At 41.7% G+C, this 24,385-nt stretch overlaps 1 protein-coding gene across 1 annotated transcript; it reads right to left on the bottom strand.

Moving 5' to 3' along the window:
- Positions 1–4,644: 4,644 nt before the first annotated feature.
- Positions 4,645–24,385, bottom strand: LOC125458933 (5-hydroxytryptamine receptor 2A-like). The gene is made up of 3 exons (XM_048544781.1): positions 23,876–24,385; positions 7,074–7,274; positions 4,645–5,465 (listed from the first exon to the last, which is right to left on the bottom strand). Exons 1-3 carry the CDS (start codon positions 24,174–24,176, stop codon positions 4,645–4,647), a joined length of 1,323 nt encoding a protein of 440 aa, XP_048400738.1. The 5' UTR covers positions 24,177–24,385.

Consider the following 24,385-nt stretch of genomic DNA (forward strand, 5'->3'; position numbering starts at 1 on the left):
CTGCAGACGGAACTGGAGTGTTCACCCAGAGGTCATTTGGCCTTGCCAGTGTAGAAGAGACAGCATTGTGAACAGTGAGAGTAGATTGAATTGAAAGAGGTATGAATAAATCATTGTTTCTATTGGAAAGTGTATTTGGAAGGACTTGGAGTGGGTCCATAGGAGGATTGTAAGAATGATACTAGGAATGAAGGCTTGTCATATGAGGAGTTGTTAAAGCCTCTATGTCTGTACTTGATGGAATTTAGAAGGATGAGGAGAGATCTGATGACTGAAGGGACTGGACAGAGTGGATATGGAGAAGATGTTTCCTCTAGTAGGAGTGACTAGGATGTGAAGGCACAGTCCCAAAGTGAAGGAAAGACCTTTAGAACTGAGATGAGGAGGAATTTCTTCAGCCAGATCATGGTGGATCTGTGGAACTCATTGCCACAGAGGACTGTGGAGACCAAATCATTGAGTGTCTTTAACACAGAAATGGATGGGTTCTTGAATAGTAAGGGGAACAAAGGTTACCGGGAGAAGGCAGGAGAATGGGACAGCAGAGTCAATGAGCTGAATGGTCTAATTCTGGTCCTATATCTCATGGATTTATAGTCTTATCATCTTCGGACAATGAGAAGAGAGAAAGTAAAAAGATGTGTCTTGCATGTCTAGTGCTGGAAAGGGACCATGGGAAAGACGTAGAGTTTGGAGGGGACAGATAAGTGCATCAAGATGGTACACAGAAACAGACATTGAAAGGAGAAGGTAGGGGTAGATATGTTCATAGATCATAGAACACTGTTGTATCACATGCCAGATTACAGCACTTCTAGATCATAGAAACCCTACAATGTGGAAATAGGCCCTTCACCCCAACAAGTCCACACAGATCCTCAGAGCATCCCACCCAGACCCATCCCCCTATAACCCATCTAATGTACACATTCCTGAAGACTATGGGCAATTTAGCATGGCCAATGCATCTAGCCTGCACATCTTTGGACTGTGAGAGGAAACCACGCACGCAGACATGAGGAGAATATGCAAACTCCACACAGGCCAAGGGTGGTATTGAACCCATGACCCTGGTGCTGTGAGGCAGCCGTGCTAACCACTGAGCCCCATGCTTATCTACCATTGAATTAAGGGGCTGCTGAGGACCAGGAACGGTTTATCATGGTTCCCAGGTGGGAGGGGAGGAGTGATATCAGGTATGTGAAAAACTGAAGAAAAAGGTATGCAGGCCTTTTCAGCAACAGTTGGGGGTAATCCTCAGTAAAGGAAAAAGGAGAAACATTAGAAGTGCTGGTGTTGAGACTTGCATCATCAGAATGGATGTAACATGGTTGGAGAAACTTGGAGAAATGGAAAAGTATCCTTATGGGGCGGCTAGATGGGAGGAAATATTGTCAAGATGCTCCCAGGATGAGGCATTCCACTCCCACACATCCCAGATGTCCAAGTTCTTCAAGGACCGCAACTTTCCCCCTGCAGTGATCGAGGACGCCCTTGACCGCGTCTCCCGCATTTCCCGCAACACATCCCTCACACCCCGCCCCCGTCACAACCGTCCCCAGAGGATCCCCCTCGTTCTCACACACCACCCCACCAACCTCCGGATACAACGCATCATCCTCCAACACTTCCGCCATCTACAATCCGACCCCACCACCCAAGACATTTTTCCATCCCCACCCTTGTCTGCCTTCCAGAGAGATCACTCCCTTGTTCGCTCCACACTGCCCTCCAACCCCACCACACCCGGCACCTTCCCCTGCAACTGCAGGAAGTGCTACACTTGCCCCCACACCTCCTCCCTCATCCCCATCCCAGGCCCCAAGATGACTTTCCATATTGAGCAGAGGTTCACCTGCACATCTGCCAATGTGGTATATTGTATCCATTGTACCCGGTGTGGCTTCCTCTACATTGCGGAAACCAAGCTGAGGCTTGGGGACCGCTTTGCAGAACACCTCCGCTCGGTTCGCAATAAACAACTGCACCTCCCAGTCGCGAACCATTTTAACTTGCCCTCCTATTCCTCAGACGACATGCCCATCATGGGCCTCTTGCAGTGCCACAATGACGCCACCCGAAGGTTGCAGGAACAGCAACTCGTATCCCGCTTGGGAACCCTGCAGCCTAATGGTATCAATGTGGACTTCATCAGCTTCAAAATCTCCCCTTCCCCCACCGCATCCCACAACCAGCCCAGTTTGTCCCCTCCGCCCACTGCATCACACAACCAGCCCAGCTCATCCCCTCTCCCCACTGCGTCCCAAAACCAGCCCAGCCTGTCTCTGCCTCCCTAACCTGTTCTTCCTCTCACGCATCCCTTCCTCCCATCTCAAGCCGCACCTCCATCTCCTACCTACTAACCTCATCCCACCTCCTTGACCTGTCCGTCTTCCCTGGATTGACCTATCCCCTCCCTACCTCCCCACCTATACTCTCCTCGCCACCTATCTTCTTTTCTCTCCATCTTTGGTCCGCCTCCCCCTCTCTCCCTACTTATTCCAGAACCCTCTCCCCATCCCCCTCTCTGATGAAGGGTCTAGGCCCGAAACGTCAGCTTTTGTGCTCCTGAGATGCTGCTTGGCCTGCTGTGTTCATCCAGCTCCACACTTTGTTATCTTGGATTCTCCAGCATCTGCAGTTCCCATTATCTCAGAGACTTCATGATAATTGACAACTGGTCAATTAAAGTATCTAACTGCATAAAAAAAAGAGCAAATGCCAGAAATACGCGACATGTCAGGCAGCATCTGTGGAGTTTGAAACAGCGTTAAAGGTTGGTATCTAATGCTTTTTCAGATGTTAAGTCCTGAGTGATGTACTGCTGATGTCTACAGGCTGCCTGCCTGAGGGAACTTCCAGTAAATCAAGGGCCAACTAATTTGGTCACCACTTTATTTGACATTCAATAAGGGACAGTTAAGTGGGGTGTACAGGTTGGACATCCAAAATGCCTGAGACAGTGGGTGGAAAGCTACTTCTTTATTCATGTTATGTGGTGTTCATTAAATCATAGATTCCCCGCAGTGCAGAAAGAGGCCATTCAGCCCATCAGGTCTGCACTGATATCTGAAGAGCATCCCACCCAGACCTACCCAATCCCTGTAATGCCGACTGGGGTTTCTACCATGATTAACACACCTAGCCTGCACACCCCTGAATTGTGGGAAGAAACCCATGCAGACGTGGGAAGAATATGCAAACTCCACACTGACGGTTGTCCAAGACTGCAATCAAACCCAGGTCCCTGGTGCGGTGAGGCCACAGTGCTAACCACCGAGCAACTGTGCTGTCCTGAAAATTGCCTTGTTAATCTCCCCTGAGAGGAAGAAGGCAGCACAACATGGAGATGTGATTTTTATTTTGTGACTGACAGGCAACTGCTCCAGCCCTGCCTCCTCCAGCGCTTTCCTCTGAAGGTAAGGAAATCCATTTTGCAAGTCTTAGTCGGTGGATGGCTTGAGTATCAAAAGCTTAAAACCTCAAGAAAACATTCCACCCTGCTGTGAGGATGGCCTGACCTCCTACTCCAGTTTCACTCCATTATGACTAGGCGAGCTGGAGACCAAGCAGAGGTGCCGACCGAGCCAGGCAAAATCTCAACCCCATCAATAAACACCTGCTAAATAGATCAGTTATTCCCTCAGCTCTCTGCCTGCTGTAGCTGTGTATGTTACCGATGCTGTTTTAACATGCATCCAGCAAGATTACTCTGAGGCCTGAACATCAGTGAGACAACCCAGCACAGCATGACTTCTGAAATTTGTTTCCAAGCATCCCCGGCAACCTTTCAGGCCAATGGCTTCTCTTCAGAACTGGAACATATTCAAGAACTAACAGGCTGCACAAAAGTGCAGAGGCAGAAAAAGTACAGAAGGGGACATGGAGAAGAAATATAGGTGTGCGTGGTAGGATACGATAGAAATTAATTTACAAAAGAGATGACACTGTAAGGCAACAAAAGGGTAATGTGGCAATAAAGCAACTAAAGGTAGGTCTATATCAGCAGGAAATGGCTGAAAGAAAGTCATTCCCAGCATCTGCTGTCTGGAAGAATGGGAATGACGGTTGTGATTTACAATCACTGAGCTCTCTTTTGAACTCAGGCAGCAGTAAAATGCAGGCTCAGCTCCAGTACTTGTTTGAAAACTGTTACATCTCGAACTGTTTCCAATTCTGAACAGGAGACATCAACCTGAAGCATTAACTCTATTTCTCTCTCTACAGGCACAGAGCATCTCCAGTATTTCCCGTTTTTGTTTCAGATTTCTGAAATGGAATTTTGCAATCTTAGGTCGACGAAGAAATTCAACACAGTTCAGCCAATCTGCAGAGGTAGTCTGCCCCTCTTCACAATGTTGGAGAAACGAGCAGGTGTTAGGAATGCCAGATAAATAGAGAATACATCTCTATATTGTAGACATGATATACATCCCAGATAAAAACCAACAATGTTTCAAATCTTTCAGCCAGGCAATAAACATCTTCTGACATATTGTTATAGTGGTTTAGTTGTATTTGTGGCCTAGCATTCTAGGTCCATCACAGTTAAAAACCTAGGAAAGTAGGCATCACATTACATGCAACATATGGCCTAGTATCTTTGGCCACACACTACATACAAATGGCATCACAGGCCCAAAATTACACACAGCTAACTTTTTCACTGATGATAATGCAGTTGTCCATAGAAGACTCCGTTGATCCTAGAGCTGCATGTAGTTTTTCTTCAGGGACTCTCAGTTCTTTACTCACTGTTTTATTTCCATTGTTCATGGTGGTCATTTCCAAATTTCTGTCATATATTGCAGATGTGGAAGCAATGATTGTGAAGTGATTTCTCGTTCTTCTAATACTGTATTGGCAACGAATATAGTGGGAAAAAGCTCGGCGGTAGGTTCCGTTAAAGAGCGTGTAAACTAGGGGATTGACACCAGATGAGGTATAACCAATCCAGACAAACACGTTGAGTAGCTCTCCAATGATGGCTTTATTGCAAGAATCTTTGCAGATAACGGACATGACATTGGTGATGAAGAATGGGCACCACATGACAACAAACAAAAAGAAGACAATTCCAAGAACTTTGGAAGCCCTCTGTTCATTATTGATCGAATGCATGGTTCCTTTCCGGAAGAGCCGAGATTCCTTATTTAACGGTGGCTTTGGACTTACATTTGGTGTCTCTGATCTTTGTATCACCGTAGCATTTTCCCCTAAGTTGTCCTTTTTAAATACATGCAAGCTTGTTCGCTTTTGCTTTTGGTCTCCTAAAAATACACAGATCTGTTTCTGCAGTACCTGGATAGTCAGGCAATACGTGAAGACCATTATAATCAGTGGAATAAAGAATGCAACAAATGAGCCCACAAGGACAAAGCTTTCATCATTAATAACACAGCTCTTGTCAATGAAAACTCTGGATTCATCTTGAATGCCGATGACAGGGATTGGCATTGAAATGCCTGCAAGAAACAGTTTCAGAGAGATTAAGAAATTCTAAGACACTTCAAACAAACACAATTAATTATACCAGCAACAATAGGAGAAAAGTCATGCATTATTGTGACAACAATCGCTGAAGTGTATCAGCACAAGGGGAAGTCACTTAGCCCAATGTGTCTGCATGGCTCTTCAAATGGACATCATTGCCTTCTGTTTTTCTTAATATCGCTTGTACGTTATTTCTAACAAAATAATCATTTAACAAGAAGTTGTTGCTCAGCTTGTTTTGTTTGTTTCACCACTCATGTTCAACATCACAATCTAATCCAACTGATTTGCAACTGGTTTCCTCCTTAAAATCACATCGCTGCAGAAATTGCTATTTTGAATCCATTTATATTCCATGCAAACCACTAGCTCTGTAGACACCAGGCTTTCCCCTACTCATTGAGCTTTAACTGGCTAATCTTAACGGTGTTGGACTCTTCCATTTGAGTAAAGTGCTAGAATAACAATTGCTTGTTGCTAATGGCAAACTGTTATGTAAATATTTTTAAAGTTATAATTATTTCCTAAATGGAAAATCTGTGGCAAGCTCCCTATGTTTCCAAATGTATTTCCACACTAAAGGAATAAATCCTAGTCTTCTGAGTTTTTGATTGATAAACTAAAGAAAGAAAATGCTTTATATGTTGTTGAAAACAAGTTAAGAATGTGGGCAAGTGCATAGCAGACATTGTATAACGTGGATAAATGTGAGGTCATCCATTTTGGTAGCAAACATAGGAAGGTAGATTATTATGTCAGTCATGATGGATTGGCAAAGGGGGAGGTGCAACGAGATCTGGGTATCCTTGTACACCAGTTGTTGAAAGTGAGCATGTGCAGCGGGTGGTAAAGAAGGCAAATGACATGTTGGGCTTCATAGTGAGAGGATTCGAGTACAAGAGCAGGGACCTCTTGCTGAAGTTGTACAGGGTCTTGCTGGACTACATCTGAAGTATTGTGTGCAGTTCTAGTCTCTTTGTCTGAGCAAGAATGAGGGTGTATCTCATAGAAACCTATAAAATTCCAACAGAGCTAGACAGGACAAATACAGGAAGGATGTTCCTGATGTCCGGGGTGTCCAGAAGAGGTCACACTTTAAAGATAGGCCATAGAGAACTGAGATGAAGAGAGATCTCTTCACTCACAGGATGATAAGCCTGTGGAATTCTCTACCACAAAAGTGGTTAAAGTCAAAGTTTTAAATGTTTTTGAGGAGTTACATACAGTTCTCAGGACTGAAGGGATCAAAGGATATGTGGAGAAAGTGGGAATAGGGTACTGAGGTGAATAATCAGCTGTGATCATACTGAACAGTGAACTCAGCTTAAAGGGCTGAATGGCCTATGCCCACTCCTATTTTCTGTGTATCTATGAAGTTGCTTCACAAAGGAACATCTTCAATAATTGGCCTCATGTATATAGTGAAAACAAAAATATTGGAAAAGGAAGCATTTAGGATTGCACACTCCTAGAGTTCTGTTAAATGGAGTGCAAAGGGGTGGATTGTTGTCACCAAAAAAATGACTCAGTCACACATCTTATTCAAGATGATATCGGCTCAAAGCAGATGCAATACTTACAAATTGAAATGGTCCAGACAGCAGCTAGTTTTATAATAGCTTTGGTTCGCGAGTTGAAGCGACTGTGCTCAATAGGATTCCGTATTCCAACGTAACGGTCCAGTGATATTGCGCACAGATGCATGATGGATGCAGTAGAAAAGAGAACATCCAAGTAAATCCAGATGGGGCACAACTGTTCTGGGAAAGGCCAGATGTTGTCTGAAACAAATTATACAGGTTAGAAATTGAATTTTATAAATATTTATACACATCAATAATCCCTTGACTTTCTCTCCTGAGCCCCTAGCCTCCCATAAATAACGTTGTGGTTGAGGGCGCAGTTCTTCCCAGCAAAGTAGTATAGGGTTATGATTGTCTTATTATAATTGTCCCCAACAATCTATCACTGGAATCTTGTCAGTGTCCTCCTAAGATTGCAGTGGTGCATTGTGCTGAAATCCACAATTCTATTTTCAACGTGTGTGTTATGTTTACTAGAGCTTGTGTTATGACAGCAATTGTTAGAAAACACAAAGGTTAAGCACACAATTCAAGGACATAACAACTTAGACTGCACTGGTTTTACTGTGGATGCACTTATATCAGAAATCACAACAGAAAAAAGCTATATAATAAAATGTGAGGCTGGATGAACACAGCAGGCCCAGCAGCATCCCAGGAGCACAAAAGCTGACGTTTCGGGCCTAGACCCTTAAGGGACAACATCTAGGCCCGAAACGTCAGCTTTTGTGCTCCTGGGATGCTGCTGGGCCTGCTGTGTTCATCCAGCCTCACATTTTATTATCTTGGATTCTCCAGCATCTGCAGTTCCCATTATCACAGAAAAAAGCTATATATTCTGTTCAAGCCTTTGTTTATAAAGGGTGGCATTAATGGCTGCTTCTTTACGATACTGCTCATAACTTGACTCAAAACTTGCTGAAGTACATCATCTGATTTGTGCCTAATAAATTAAACAATTCCCTGCATCCTTTAGTTCTTAAATATTTGGCTCTCTGAATTACTGGAAAGATGAGCATTGTGACGGCAACAGGAAACTTGGTCAAGAACATGCCGCTCCCTTTTAGAATTATGTTCATAAGAAAAACTAGAATCAGTCTACTGATTCCCTCGAGCCTACTCCTTCATTTATTGAATTCATGGCAGATCTGATTGTGGTCTCTCATCCACTTGCCTGTTGAACTTGTACATCAGAAACCTATTGAGGTCAGTCTTGAAAATATTCAATATCTCCCCCTGTTCTCTGGAGATGAATTCCAAAAATTAGTAGCCTGATAATAGAAGTAAATCCTCCTCATCTCTCATTAAGGATGTTCTTCATTTATAAGCTGTGCCTCCTAGTTGTAGCTTCTCCAGCAAAGGAAATTCAACATCCAACCTGTCAAGCCCCATCATAACTTCACATGTTTAAATAAAATCACCTCTTTCTTCTAAACTCCAATGAGTATAGACCCAATGTGATCAATGATTTTTCTTAAGACATGAAATAAACAAAGGAAGGCAATGAGGATCTGGGTAATAGTGGGTGGATTCAATGTTAAGTCACTTTAGAAATCAAAGTAGACAGAAAGAAATATAACATAGGGCTATAATTCAGAGGAAGCAGCTACATTGGTGAACCAGTGGCCACAAGTAACCTAAGACCATGCAGATTGGAGCTGGACTGTTATAAGGGGTCATGAAGAGGAGGATGAAGGATACAGGAAGTGAAATCTGGGAACAGAAAAGGGGGGGAAACAGAGAAGTGGGTGAGAAAGGGAGTGGAGATGAAGCAAGGGAGTAGGTGAATATGAAAGCAAGAGGCAAGTGAAGTAACATCAATGAAATTGTGACTGGGGTGACAACCTAAACATAGGAAGCTCCTATCCTCAAAGTTTAGCTGACAAAGACTATCTGGCAGGGAAAGACTCAAAATGATTGTGTAAAATGCTGCAGAAATCATGGGAGCAGCAGAAAAGTATTTTCAAGAGTAGTGTTGCCGCATATCCTATTCATCGTAAGAACCAAAAGAACTGTGGATGCTGTAAATCAGGAACAAAAACAAAGTTGCTGGAAAAGCTCAGCAGGTCTGGCAGCATCTGTGGAGGAGAAAAAAGTGTTAACGTTTGAGATTCAGTGACCCTTCCTCAGAACCGTTCTGAGGAAGGGTCACCGGGCCTGAAATGTTAAGTCTTTTTTCTCCTCCACAGTTTCTGCCAGACATTGTATTCATCATGTTTGTTCTATCAAAAATCTCTCTTGATGATTAATTTGAGCTTTTCATTTTAGTATAGCCAACATCCAAAATTTATCATAGTATAAATTACAGGCGCCACTGTGTATGCGAGCTGCAGTACTATTTGCTGGAGATAAATTCAGTTCAACTTTGAGAACAATCCATGTAGGTTCTTGAAGTAGCCAGCACAGAAGCAAGGGTTTTGTTGATTTACTGTCATGATGATCTGCCACTAAGAAATGGAACCAATTAGGAACTGCTCAATTTCAGGACAAAGAATTTGCAGGGTGTTGATAAAACTGTGCTACTTGATATGTGAATGCACTTCCAATGGAGTCAGCAGAATAATTCAAATAAAAACGGTTATACTTGCCTCTTGGTATTTGCTTGAATTTATTCTGTGTGAAGTATTGTGTTCTATTTAAAGCCAAAGGTAAAGACACAGTTTATTGAAACTGTGCCTTATTTCCCCCTGTTGCTTCCCAGTGGACTATTCAACAATGGGGAGATTATTTTTCAACTTGGAGTCTGCTATCAAAAAGAATTCTTATTTTTCAAGCCACCAATATTTGTATTACCAGAAATGATAATCTTTCGTCGAAAAACCCTCCCTGGGTACAATTATAATGTGGGGAAAAGCTAAGACTAGCGTATCTTTTGGAACCTTCTGATGTTTCATATAAAATGTTATTAACTAGACTTTGAAGTAATTGCAACCATCAACCCTAAGTAACAGATGATCTTACTCAGAGAGAACTACGCAAAATTCTCAGCCATTTATATCAGTTAGAAAAGCAGAAAATGAGTAGCACAGTGGCTCAGTTGTTAGCACTGCTGCTTCACAGCACCTGGGACCCAGGTTCAATTCTGCCCTCAGCTGACTGTCTGGGTGGAGCTTGCATGTTCTCCCTCTGTAGGTTCCCTCTGGCTTCCTCCTACAGTCCAAAGATGTGCAGGCTAGGTGGATTGCTGTGCTAAATTGCCTGTAGTACTCAGGGATGCCTAGCTTAGGGGGATGGGTCTGGGTGGGATGTTCCAAGTGTTGGTGTAGACTTGTTGGGCCAAAGGGCCTGTTTCCACGCTATAGGGATTCTATAATCTATGAAAGTTAGTTACCTGTACATTAAGTACAATCATGCTTATTATGGAAATTAAGAGACGCAAAATGTCCAGTAATGCTTGATTTATAGTTGACCTTTCACACAAATCTTGGGTAACCAGGTCCGGATGGGAATCTTCTGGGGGACTTTTGTCGCATGGCCTCCAACCATCCCCTCCCCCATGCTGCTGGTATTGGTCACCTGACAAGTTCTCATCACGTTGCACAGTCTTTCACTGCCAGTTGGAAAATGAATAGTCTCCACAGCTTCGATTCTTTTTAATGGCCTTTTGATTTTCTTCCTGGCTTTCCTAGATTCCAGGAGATTAATTTCAATCAATGGAAGCTTCAGGCCAATCCTGAAGATTTGGTAACTTTAAGCTGTCTGGTTAGCATTTTACAAAAGGCAATGGCCTATAATATACCAACATGTTCAGTGTCTGAATATGAATGTGAAATAGTGTGGTAACTAATATGCTGTTTCTCTATCCAGGTTCACAAGGGGGCAGGAGATGTGTGCCAACTTGTTGTGATTCCAGCCTAATGTAACAAATGTCATTTTGCTATTTAACCATTTGATGCGCCACTCACACATTTTGAAATTAAAGGTCCAATCCAACTAAAGATCCAGGCCTCCTCCTGAGCTTGCCAGCATCTCTGATGACTGTCTTCAGTCAATTCAATTCATTCCTTGTGAAATCACAAAATGACTGGAGGCACGAGATATGGCAAAGGCTATGGATCTTGACAACATTCCTATGACAATATTGAAGAGTTGCGCTGTTCCACCCTAGCTATAGGGTCTCTGCACGGCAATACAGAAAATTGCCCATGCACAGGGTGTCCTGTTCACAAAAAACAGGACAAATTCCAACCTGGACAATTATCCCTCTATGTATCTACTCTTGATCATCAGCAAGTGATGGAATGTGTCATACACAGTGCCAACAAGAGGCGTATACACGATAATAATCGACTCACTGGTGTTCTGTTTGAATTTGCCAGCATAACATAGCCTGATTTCATTACAGCCTTGGTTTGAACATGGAAAGAAGAACCAACTTTCCAAAGCGAGGCAAGAGTGACAGCTTTGACATAGCGTCAAAGAATCTGAGCAAAAGTGGATTCAGTGGGAAATAGGGGCATAATCACACTGGAAAAGTCATATTTGGTATGAAGAATGACGGTTATGGATGTTAGTAATCTCAGTCCCATGATATCACGGCAAGTGTTTTGCAAGGTAAGGTCTGAAATCCAAACATCTTCAATTGTTTCATCAGTGATCCTCCTCCCACTATAAGATCAGAAATGGGGATGTTCACTGATGATTGCACAACATTCAGCACCATTCGTGACTCCTCAGATGCTGAAACAGCCTGTGTCTAAATATATCAAGATGTAGACAACATCTAGGCTTGGGCTGACAAGTATGAAGTAAGAAGTACCCACAGGACATCCAATCCCAGTAATGACTATTTCCAGGAAGAGAGAATCTAACCACGACTCATCCCCACCCTGATATTCAATGTTATTATCACTGATGAATTTCCCCATTATTAAGATCATGGGGTTATGGGCGAGGTTAATATTGATCCGAAACTGATCTGGACCAGACGTATAAATATAATGGTCGTAAAATCAGGTCAGAGGCTGACAATTTTGCAATGAGTAACTCACCTCTTAACTCTTCAAAGCATATCCCATGATTTCAAGGCCCAAATCAGGAGTGTAAGGGCATATGCTCCTCTTGCCTGGCCAGGTGCAGCTCCAACAGCCCTCAGGATGCTTGAGACCAGCCACGACAAAGCAGCTCACTTGACTGGCACCCCATCCACTACCTTCAATATTCGTTCCTCTACCACTGGGTTACAATAGCAACAGTCTGTATCATCTACAAGCTGCACTGCAGCACATCATCAAGGTTTCAGTGGCAGCCCCGTCTCTCTTGGTCTCGAGGTGAAGCCCAGCATGGACTCCCAGCCTCGAGGTGAAACCCAGCTCGGACTCCCAGCCTCACGGTGAGGCCTAGTGCGGACCTAAGTTGAAGCCTACCTTCATCTGCTTCATCTGCTTTTATTTCTTTTTTCTCACTTTCTCTGCTTTAGAATGACCTGTTATGCCGAACTTTTAACTTTTTTTTTCTTTTTTCTAATTTAGACCTACAGTTTTGTACATGGGCACCTTTGTACCTAAGGATGGTGCCAGAATTGGTGACTTTGTACATTTTTCACAGAACTGATATGTTGCTGTGTTTGAGTACATGTGGCAATAAAACCTAATTCTAATTCTAAATCTATTTCTAATTCTAATTCAAATATCTACCATTTATCATCTCTTGAGTAAAAGAGTCAAAATGTCACATTGTAGCTTTCTAAGGCTTTTTTAAGGCCACAATCAGAATACTGCATTCAGTTCTGGTTGCCACATTTCAGGAAGGATGTGAGAGCTTTGGACAGGGTGCAGACGGGATTTACCAGGATGCTGCCTGGATTAGAGGGTGTGAGCTACAAGGGGAGGCTAGGAAAACTCAGGTTGTTTTCTCTGGAACAGCAGAGGCTGAGGGGAGACTTGATAGAAGTCTATAAAATTATGAGATGCATAGGTAGGATTAATGGTCAGAATGCTTTTTTCTCAGAATTGAAATAGCTAATACCAGGGGCCACGGATTTAAGGTGAGAGGGGAAATGTTCAAAGGAGATGTGAGGTGCAAGTCTTTTACACAGAGAGTGGTAGGAGTCTGAAACATGCTGCCAGGGGTGTGGCAGAGGCAGATATGACAGGGGTGTTTAGATAAGCACATGAATAAGCAAGGAATGGAGGGATATGGACCAATGGCGGGCAGAAGGAATACTTTAATTTGGCATCATGTTTGGCACAGTATTGTGGGCTGAAAAGCCCATTCCAGTACTCTGCTGTTCTATGTTCTATGTGCTATCTAGAAGGACAAAGACAGTAGGTGCATAGAAACACCACCAGCTGCAAGTTCCCCTCCAAGCAACATACTATTCTGTCTTGGGACATCTCCCACTAACACCGTGTCTTCACTGTACTGCATTGATGCCCTGGCACTTTCTTCACAACAAAACAATGGTGTACTGTACCATTTGGACTATAGAGGTTCAGAATGCTGACTTGCCCTGACCTCTTCAAGGGCAATCATGGATGGGCAATAGATATTGGCCTAGCCAGGGATAATTTAAAAGATAAATAAAAGAAAATCCCTAAACTATATCAATTAACTATGGGAAAGGAGGCTACCTATTGGAATATTTGGTACAAAAACAAGACATCAAAATAAGAAAAGAACTTAGATAAATGACAAGGGAAGTGATACCCTTTCCAGACTACTGAAGGGCATCAATGAGAACAATGCCGCAAATGCTGATTGAGTAACAGTCCTTGTCATTTTATAAGGGGACTTTGTCAGTTTATTAACTTCACTCTTTTATATTTGATCTGTAACTGTGATTCAGCTAATTGATCGTATCGACAGATGTAGTGGAAGTCACACAAGCTTTACTTTTCAGACTTTAAATAGAGAGGCAGCAGCTTGGCTGAAAGGATGCCCCCAGGATATGAAGATGATGGATGAAGTCATCCCCTCCCAGACATGGTAACTATCAATCTGTAAAATTTGTTTGAAGAAGATCATTGCTATACAACAATCATGTTTTAAAAACATTATAATAAGGATTATGCCCTAGAATCTTGTAATTTATAAAACCCACTCACCAATAAGGGTTCTATTATCATGGAATATAGGTATTAAAATATACCTTAATCTCAATAGAAACAAAGATATTTGAAGTGTTTCATTGAACAAAATTAGAAGTAAACATTAAAGTACAATATGACAATTTATGTTTGATTGTGAGTTGCTGATTTTTTTAGTCTAAAAGGTGCTCTGGCCAATTTAGTCAGAAAAACATTTTAATGGTAATTATTCATTGTTAAATTTTACTCATTTTCTACAAAATGCTGTGTGCCATTCAGAATCCAGCATATCTTCTGTTCAGAAAACAAACTAAAAAAGATGTCATTTTAACTGTGGTGTGAATTATATTCCCTTAATTTTCAAAGTAATGAATAAGACTTTCCCTGCTCTATTCCCAGATGCAGTATGTTAATTGCTATTTGTCTATGCTGTTAAAGATAATACAAGTGATGGGCATTGTTTAATGAAGACCTCTGACCTCAGCTAAAACAAGTCAGAGGAGACCTTCCCTCATAGCAGTTGTGAACCTGTTTATGTTTTGGTTTTGAATCCCACACCAGAAACTTGTTGACTATAGGAGATGCGTTTGCAAATTGACCAAACAGGCTTATGAATATCTTGGAGATCCTTTCAAATCATTTATAGCAGATAGTGAGAGCAGATGAGTCTCCTATGAGCCTGTCTCCTGAAGGCAATGGCAAACCAAAGTATTACTTCACTCATTAGCATCCAATCCAATGGAAATCCACTCACCCAACAAAAAGTTGGGAGGAAAGGTAGGTGGAAGAACAGGGCATGATCTCGTTGAAACATATAAGGATTTGAAAAAGCCTGATACAATAGATGCTGAATAGTTATTTCCCCTGGATGGGAAATTCAGAACAGGGCATACATAGAGAGAAGATTAAGAGGTGATTATTTAAATAATAGTTTGCTGGGTTGCTGTGTTAATATTTAGGCTGCAGAAATCTGTAAGGCTGCATCCTGTGACTGAGTAAAGTGATGAAAATGAAAAAGATCTGTGTCTTGTTTCGTATTTCACCATCTGGCTTGGATGCTGACACAATGTTCTTCACTCCAATGAGCTGGCTTGAAACTGGATTGTTCATTATAGCTAAAAGCCACTGTTGTCCTCCTAGGCTATAACTACTGCAAAAACTGAACACGTTTTGGCAAGTGTATTAATTGGCTGACGCTTAAGAATACAGGTACAAATCAGAGAATGATAGATCCATAGAAATTTACAATGCAGAAGGAAAACCTAACACTTTGGAAAAGCTTAGTCCCACATTCCCACTTTTTGAAACATCTCCCACTAACTTTTCAGACAAAGTGTTACAGATTCCAATACGTTTTGATTGGAAAAACAATAATTATGTTGACCTCTGCTCGCAGTCTTTGGCCAATGGCTTTACATCTACATTCTCACGTGAACAATAATAATAAGAGAATAAGGCAGCTGAATAGCTGGAATGATGGTTCAGGAAAAAGGGCTTCTCATTCCTTGGACTCTGGCACTATTGTTGGGGGAGATAGTACTGCTGCAAACAGAAGGGCTGCACCTGAACAGAGCTGAAATGGATTTCCTTGAAGGGAATTTTGCTAGTGATGTTGGGGAGGCTTTAAACAAATCCTGCAGAGGTGTGGGAATCAGGAGAGAATAGCATAGAGTAATATCAGGGTGCACAAAGTACTCAGAGATAGCAAGAGCTGCAGATGCTGGAGTCAGAGTCTAGTATGTAGCTGGAGGAACACAGCAGGTCAGGTACATCATGGGTGCAGGAAAGTCAAAATTTCGGTTCGGGACTCTCCATCAGGACTGTCCTGCTGCGTTCTTCCAGCTCCACACTGTGTTGCCCAAAATACTGAGAGACAGAGCTAACACTTCAATAAAGAATCAAAAGTTAATAGGTGGAATCAGAGTACGGGAGAAATTATAACATTTTAAATCAGGGTTACACTGAATGAAGTGACTGCATGTATTCAGTAAACAGGAAATGTGAGTTACAGTGCAGCTTGCCATGTGAAATTATGATATGGTGGTAATACAGAGACCTGATTCAAGGACAAGCTGGACTGAATACTAAGTATTCCTGGTTACAAGATGCTTAAGAAAGATAGGAAAGAAGAAAAAGCAGTAGCCTTGTTTAGGAGAGTTTTGCTGTTCTGGAGGGTAAAAAATCTCAAAGGTTTCAAAGAACAGAACCAACTTGACCAGAGCTAATGAATAAGAATGGTACAATTATATTGCTTGGTGCAACCTCTTGACACCAACTACTGGGAAGGATGTAGAGGAAAAAATTTGCAAGGAAATTACAGGAAAGTGTATTCATTATAGAGTAATTATAACAGATAATATGGGTTATCCAAATATGGACAGGGCAAATGTGGTGTTAAGCACAAAGAGGGGCAAGTATTCTTAGATTGCGGTCAGGAGAATTTTCTACAATCGTATTCATCAGGTCCAACAAGACAGGAGTTACCATTAGAGATACTAAGAGTTGCCGAAGCTGGAGTCAGAGATAACACAGTGTGGAGCTGGAGGAACAGGCAGCATCGGAGGAACAGGAAAGTTGATGTTTCAGGTTGGGACCCTTCTTCAAAATAGAGTCACCAATAGACCTGGTTTACTAGAATGAGGTGGACAAAGTAGATCAAGTGATAGTAGGGGAGCATTTAAGGGATAGTGATCATTGTGTTATCACGTATAAGAAAACAATTGAAAAGGATAATGGAAAATCCAAAGTAACTGGGCAACAGCCAAATTCAGTGGAGCAAGAATGAAGCTAGGTTGCATAGAAATGAGCCAAAAATTGACAGGAAAACTGTGGCTAACCAGTCACTTCAACGAAGAAATTGTTCAGTTTTAGTCAAGGTGTTTTACTTCCAAAGGAAAAGGTAGGACAAACAAATCTATAGGTTCTTGGATGAAAAAAGGGGATAGAAATAAATATATGGAGGAAATGTGTGATTATGAAGGTGTCAAGCTGAACTTAAAATCTTGAGAACGGAGTTGGAAAAGCAATTAAAATAGCCTAAAATACATTATGAGCAAAGATTAACAGTGAATATAAAGGACATCCCAAAGTCTTCCGTCCGTGCATAAACAAAATAAGGTGGTAAAAAGATGTTTGGGGTACTTAGTGATCAAAAAGAGAAAATCATGTCTGACTTAGTGGAGTCTATTTTTTGAAGAGATAACACATAGAGTTGATAAGATTAATGCCATTGATTTGGCGCGCTTGGACATACACAATGCAAGAAAAAAACTATAGCTCATGGAAAATAAGGGGTAGTAACAACACAAATACAAAATTGACAAAGTGATAGGAAATGGAATAATGGTTAATGGATATTTTTTCATGTTCTAGGAAAGTTTGTAGCAGAGGCCACAGGAAGTAACATTGGAGCCTTTGCTTTGCCTGATATGTATATCAATGAGCCAAATTGTGGAGGGCAAGGGACAATTTCAAAGCTGTGTAAGAAGCTTTGTAACCTGTGAAGAGAGCAGTGCAGAAATTCCAAATGTTATTACGATGAATACGATTGTAGAAAATTCTCCTGACCGCAATCTAAGAATACTTGCCCCTCTTTGTGCTTAACACCACATTTGCCCTGTCCATATTTGGATAACTCATATTATCTGTTGGTGGACATGGCATATAGATACGAGATAAAGTCCAATGTGTAGAAACATAAGGTGATATATTTTGTCAAAAATAACATGGAAAGAGAGTTCAAAACAAAGGCTACTATTCTGAAGTGAGTGCACGAGCAGAGAGACGCGGCTATATACATGTAAAAGTAATTAAAGTTGACAGGTCAGGGATATAGTCAATAAACAGTCAATATTCTTTGCTTTATTAATAGCAGTTTAGAGTACAAGAACGGGAAGACTATGTTGAACCTCTTTAAAACATTAGCTGGGCTTCAGCGGGAATATTGTGTAAAGTGACCACACTTGAGGAAGGATACAAATGCACTGGAGACAGTGCAGCAGACATTTACCAGAATGGTGCAGGGATGAGAAACCTCAATTATGATGATAAATTGGACATGTTGAGACTGTTTTCCTTGGACAGGAGTTGGCTAAGGCAGGTTTGATTAAGGTTTTCAAAACTGAGAGTTCTGGACAGACAAGCTAGAGAAAATATGGTTCCTGCTCATCAATGGGTCAGAAATAAGGGGGAATACATTTGAAATGATCTACAAAGGAATTAAAAGTGATGCAAGAGAAAATGTTTTCACACGGAGTCTGGAATGAACTCCCTGGAAATGTGGTGGAGGTAGGTTCAATCAATGCTTTCAAAAGGACATAGGATACTTACTCAATTTGAGGTAATGACTTGGGTTATGTGGAAGTAGCAGGAGAATGACACTCATTCAGGGAAATAGTTCCAACATGATGGATCAAATGGCCCCCTTCTGTAACAGAAAAATTCTATGATTCTGTGAACCAACATCTTTAATCTTTTCTGTTCCTTGGAGAATGGACCTAATTATTTGAACTCTTCCTCATAATCAAAGCCATTGATTCCTGATAGCATCCTTGTAATTTTCCTCAGAAATCTTGCTCAGGCTTTCTCTAACTTTCCTGAAGTATGGTAACCCATGTCGATTGGTATGATGGCCCAGTAGTTAGCATTGCTTCCTCACAGCGCCTCGCAGCGTATGCTTGGGTTTCCTCCAGGTGTTCGGGTTTCCTCCCACAGTCCAAAGTTGTGCAGATTGAGTGGACTGGCCATGCTAAAATTGTCCAAAGTGTCCAGGGATGTGCAGGCTAGGGGGGTTAGCCATGGGAAATGCAGATTAAATTTAGGTGGGTAGGTCTGGGTGGAATGTCCTCCCTTTGGAGAGTCAGCGTGAACTTGGATAGCGTGCTTCCCTACTGTAGGGATTCTATGACCATATTATTCCTGATTTAAAACATCTTAGCCTGATCCCTTTAGCTTTTATAATCTATTTGTCACATAAAGTAACCTATATATGTTGTTTAGCCATATTATCAATTTGTACAGCAACCTTTAACGATTTGACTTTATGGACACTTCTGTTGAGCAACACTTTTCAAAATTGTGCTATTTATATTATGCTGTCCTTCCAATTTAGTCCTTAAAATAGACCACTTCATGTGCTTTCATTGAACTCCATCTGCTCTGCTTCTACTTGACTATCATCTCTATGTCAACCTGAATTCAATACCCATCCTTATCTTTACTTACTAATTTGCTGAGTTTCATACCATCTGCAAACTTTATAGCACTGCTTCCTACCACCTGACTATAACAAAATTTTGGTTGTTTATAACAAATTAAAAAGTTTATGGGTCCAAAGCTGGCCCTTGGATGAAGTAATTGGAAACTTCCTCCCTGCCGCTAAAATATCCATCCCTCATCATCACACTTTGTGTCCTGTCACTTGTTGTCTTCATACCACTGCTTTTCCTTTACTTCAATCAACCTCAATTTTCTTGATAAACCTTCTAAGCAGTACTTCGTTGAATGCCTGTTAATATTAATTATACTCGAGAAGATTCAGATCAATAGTGAAGCCAACAGAAAAGCGCTGATGAGTATGTACAATGAAATGCTTGCTGTATTCGGAAGTTGGTTAGAAAGACTGTCATCCATTTCAAGGTGCACAGAGGAGTCCAGCTCCCAATTGGGTACAGGGCTTTGTGAAGAGCTCAGAGCTCATCCTCGCCAATACGGAGTTAGTGCTTGACTCTATCAGCACATGCATAAGCTCCGACCAGAATATCGTCTGATGGGCAATATCTTAGCTTCCAGTGCACAACAAACATCAGCAACTCTGAGCACAGGCCCATGTGGAAGTCAGCTGATTACTATCCACACTCAGAATGCTGACACCCCAGATGTGGATATCAGTGTTTAAAGGTATTGCAGCACATCATGACAGTCCAGTAATGCATTCTCCAACAAATTACTAGGACTGCTGATATACCATTATATGGAAATTGAGTGACCACATGTAGCACAGACCTGCTGTCTTCTTCCAGCAAGACAGCCTTCACCCTCTCATCACTGCCACTCAGTCAGCAGATAGTCAGCCCTGTCACCTATGCTGACCTTCTAATTGCCAGGCTACTCGAGGTCTCCACTGAAAGATAGCCATGCTGCAGGCAGACATGGCACTCTATAGGAGCACTCAGCATGACCAAGGAACATGGAAGCAGTCCACAAATGTGGAAGGGTAATCAGTTGATTTGTACGCTAAATGGCCTCAGTTTATTTATGCATTTGGTTTGGAACATGGTATCTTTTGTCTTTCCCTCGCAGCCAAGTGATGCTCAGCAACAGAGGCAGAATGAGGTATGATACTCTGAGTGCCGGGGTTGTATGGCCATAGAACCAAAGTGCAAGATTACAGGGAGGAAACAGGAGATTGGCCTTAAGTTAAAATGCTCAGAAAGCTGTCCAAGTGCCATCCTTCTTAAACTAGTTGATCCACAGGCAGCCGAACAGGGATGGGATATGTCGGTTGCTTCCTCTATTCCTCTTCCTCGTCCTTGTCATCCTACTCTACTGCCTGTCCTCATCCATATAGCCAGCGGCGAGGCTATGTAGTGTGCAGCAGGTCACCATGAAGCTTGACACTTATTTGTTAAGAGCTGCAGGGCTCCTGCGGATCACTTTAAGCAGCAGAGGCACTGGCCCCTGTAGTAATAGCAATGAAATTGTCAACAATCTTCATCATTTCTCCATTTAATCTGACAGCAAACCTCATGAGATCAGACATGCACAAGATGAGATGGAAATCCAGAAAATGCTGTCAGTGAATCTATGCACTTCCACAGGCTGCATTGTAGAGGTTCCTACAATCTGCAATCTCTGTTGCAATCAGCATTTGATAAGAAAATGTTCAAAAGGGACCTAAGGGGTGATCTTTTCACACAGAGGGTTGTGTGTGTATGGAACATGCGGCCAGACGAAGTGGCAGAAGTGGGTACAATTAAAATCTTTAAAAGATATTTCGACAGACACATAGGATAGGAAAAGTTTAAAGAGATATGGACCAAATGCAGACAATTGGGATGAGTTCAGTTTAAGAAATCTGGTTGGTGTGAACAAATGGGCCCAATGGCCTGTTTCCACGCCATATATAACTATATGACTCTGACTTCCAATTTATATTGTTAGTCATGCTGTGAAAACTCTAAAAAAAATCACACTGAATTAAATAAGTTGTAACTGGCTCCTTAAATGTGTACTAACTTAATGATCACTGATAATGTGTTATTTTCTTCTCAACCTGCACATTCCAAATCCATTTAATCTTGATGCATTCTACACATGTATGCCTGTAAGTTCTCAAGTGTTGCATCTGCAGTATTGTGTCAATAATTAATCCCGTTTGAGACATATTGAACCTTTACCGGCCCAGAAAAATGAACATTTTGTTTGTGAAATTCCAAATTTCCCAGTAATTATTAAAAAGAAGTATCTAAAAATGTAATAATCTATTCATTTTTTATTTTAAATTCAGTCTTAAAACAATCATTGGTTTAGTTTACTATCTGCACATTTTAATTAGATTTGAAGGGGTCTAAATGATTGAGAAACTTAACTGGGTGCCCATTTGCTTGCTGATGTCACTGCTGCTGCACCTCAAGACATCCAATCAGAACTAAATTTGAACAAATGTTAGGACAAGTCAAGTCCACACTGAACGGTTTGCTCAGTCTTTGTGGGGAGTTTTCAAGGCCAGTGGTTACTGCATCATTCAAACCATTTCGGGTCAGAATGGTCTTCACTATTACACATCATGTAGCAACAAAGCTTTCATTGATGTATAGGGGCAGAGATAATGGGAACTGCAGATGCTGGAGAATCCAAGATAATAAAATGTGAGGCTGGATGAACACAGCAGGCCAAGCAGCATCTCAGGAGCACAAAAGCTGACGTTTCGGGCCTAGACCCTTCATCAGAGAAGGGTCTCTGATGAAGGGTCTAGGCCCGAAACTTCAGCTTTTGTGCTCCTGGGATGCTGCTTGGCCTGCTGTGTTCATCCAGCCTCACATTTTATTATCATTGATGTATAGGGTGTTCAATTAGCCTGGATGGCTGTTTTGTGTACAAAGTATTACCTGTAGCATGGGTTCAATTCCTGCACTACCATGCAACCTCATCCCCTTGCCTGAGGTGCAGTGACCCTCAGGTTAAACTACTACCAATTGTTTCATCTAGCAGCTACTCTCTGATTTCTCAGTGTGAGGTGTGCACACAAATGGCACAGCAAATAAAGCCATCATTACAGATCTCAGGCTACTGAACATTGGCCTGCCTGATACACTGTCTATGCTCCCATACTAGCTAGACATTAAGAAAATGGGTGCCTTTTAGTTGTTGCATGTTTCTAAGTAGTACCTGCAAAGTGGACTGTTGTAATCCATGTCATCCTGCACCAATGGGAAACCTGCAAAATTGTATACTTGTTCCACCTGCGTTTTTTTTAAATCTTTGGCAAGATAGCATTCAGTTATCTTGTATTGCAGAACTGAACTGACTTCCCTTCTGCAATCGTAGATGATGAATGAGGAGAACACCAACTCCCACTTAGAAGGGCCTCAAGGCAATTATGCATGCCTACAACAGCCACTAGTAATGCTGCCCTCACTCTGGTTTGAGTTCCTGGCAGATTTCAGTGTTGGTGTTCTTTCTTGTTGGACATAAGGGAAGAGATTGGATTCCTGAACATCCTAGGTGGATGTGGCCTCCTGCTGAGGGTCCTTTTCCCACTCCTCACTCCTCACCCTCTTCCATCAGCTTATTATCCCCTGTGCCACTTGGTCAAATGGAATGCACACTAATGAAGCCACACTTGACTGTGTGTGTGTGTGTATGTGTGTGTGTGTGTGTGTGTGTGTGTGTGTGTGTGTGTGTGTGTGTGTGTGTGTGTGTGTGTGTGTGTGTGTGTGTGTGTGTGTGCACAGAATCCTTGAAATCAGAACTAAGTCCTTCAGCAAGTGCTGCATCACTCCATAAAAGTGGCACTGAAACTCTCTTAGAGAGCAGAAAAGTCAGTCAGCAATTAGATTATAAGTAGTTGATACCCTTCTAAATAATGCTGATGGGGGTCATTCCTTCTGCTGTAAGTGTTTAAGAGATGGTATTGCCTGGAATATTAAAATCCAGGGTGATAGCACTACCATTTAACTGGTGCTATGTGTTGAATAATGCCACAGTCTGATATCTCTGCAAGCTTCCTCTGGTTGCCCCTGAGTGTATGGTAGTTCTCTTACTAAGCTGTTGCCAAACATGGTTTGCACCAGAAATGAAATTAGGCACCGTAAATGCCATTTTGTTGTATAAACAACACCTGTGGCTCTAAAACTCCAGGCACGATGGAGCTGAATTCAGTGGCCTAATAAACATAATTACTAAATTTGCAAGTGCTTGTTAATAAAGTTATTCCAATGTTGTGCCTTTTGATCTCTAATTAGGATACTGTATTCTCTAAATTGCATATGCAATATCAAATTATAATTATACTTCATCTTAAATACACAAGCAGTGCAATTACTGCTGTAGTGACATCCATTCACTACTGAGAATTACAATATGATGAATTGTCCTCTTGCGCACAGTACTAAAATCTGACTAAGAGCTTCTGTTGTTGGAGAAAGAAATTAATGATCTTACAGGCCTCAACCCATTCACAATTCAAAATGAGCTGATCAATGCATTGAAATGTGTTGAATATTTTGCAAAACCCTTTGCCAGGTTCATAAAATCCCAAATAGAACTTACCGTAGAGAATAGTAATGAGCGAAACTGGCATAACTAAAATTCCCACCAACATATCGGCAACGGCTAGCGACATTAGGAAGTAATTTGTGGCATTCTGTAGCTTTTTCTCCAGTGAAACTGCCATGATCACTAATATATTGCCCCCCACAGTCAGTACGATGATGATGAGAATCAACAAGGCTGGCCAGTTCTTTTTTGAGATGTTTGCATGAGCGACGTCCTCTGGCTCTGAGGCATTGAATATTTCCCCTGTAGTCAAATTCTGGTTCAGGGTACGAGAACTGTTGATGTATCTGGCCATGAGAACACTATACCAATTGAAATGCAGAGACACAAAATGGAGCGATTCTGGAAAATTGTGAAGTTCTTCTATAAATAAGGTATGAAATGCTCTGACGTTTACTTTTGTGAAACACCCATGTGAAAGGGAAGACTACCTCGAGCAGTTGGACACATGAGAAGATGATTCATCCATTGTTCTGTGAGCATTCAATTCAGAAGTCAGGTATT

This window comes from Stegostoma tigrinum, chromosome 15 (genome assembly GCF_030684315.1).
Source record: "Stegostoma tigrinum isolate sSteTig4 chromosome 15, sSteTig4.hap1, whole genome shotgun sequence".
NCBI classification, from domain to species: Eukaryota; Metazoa; Chordata; class Chondrichthyes; order Orectolobiformes; family Stegostomatidae; genus Stegostoma; species Stegostoma tigrinum.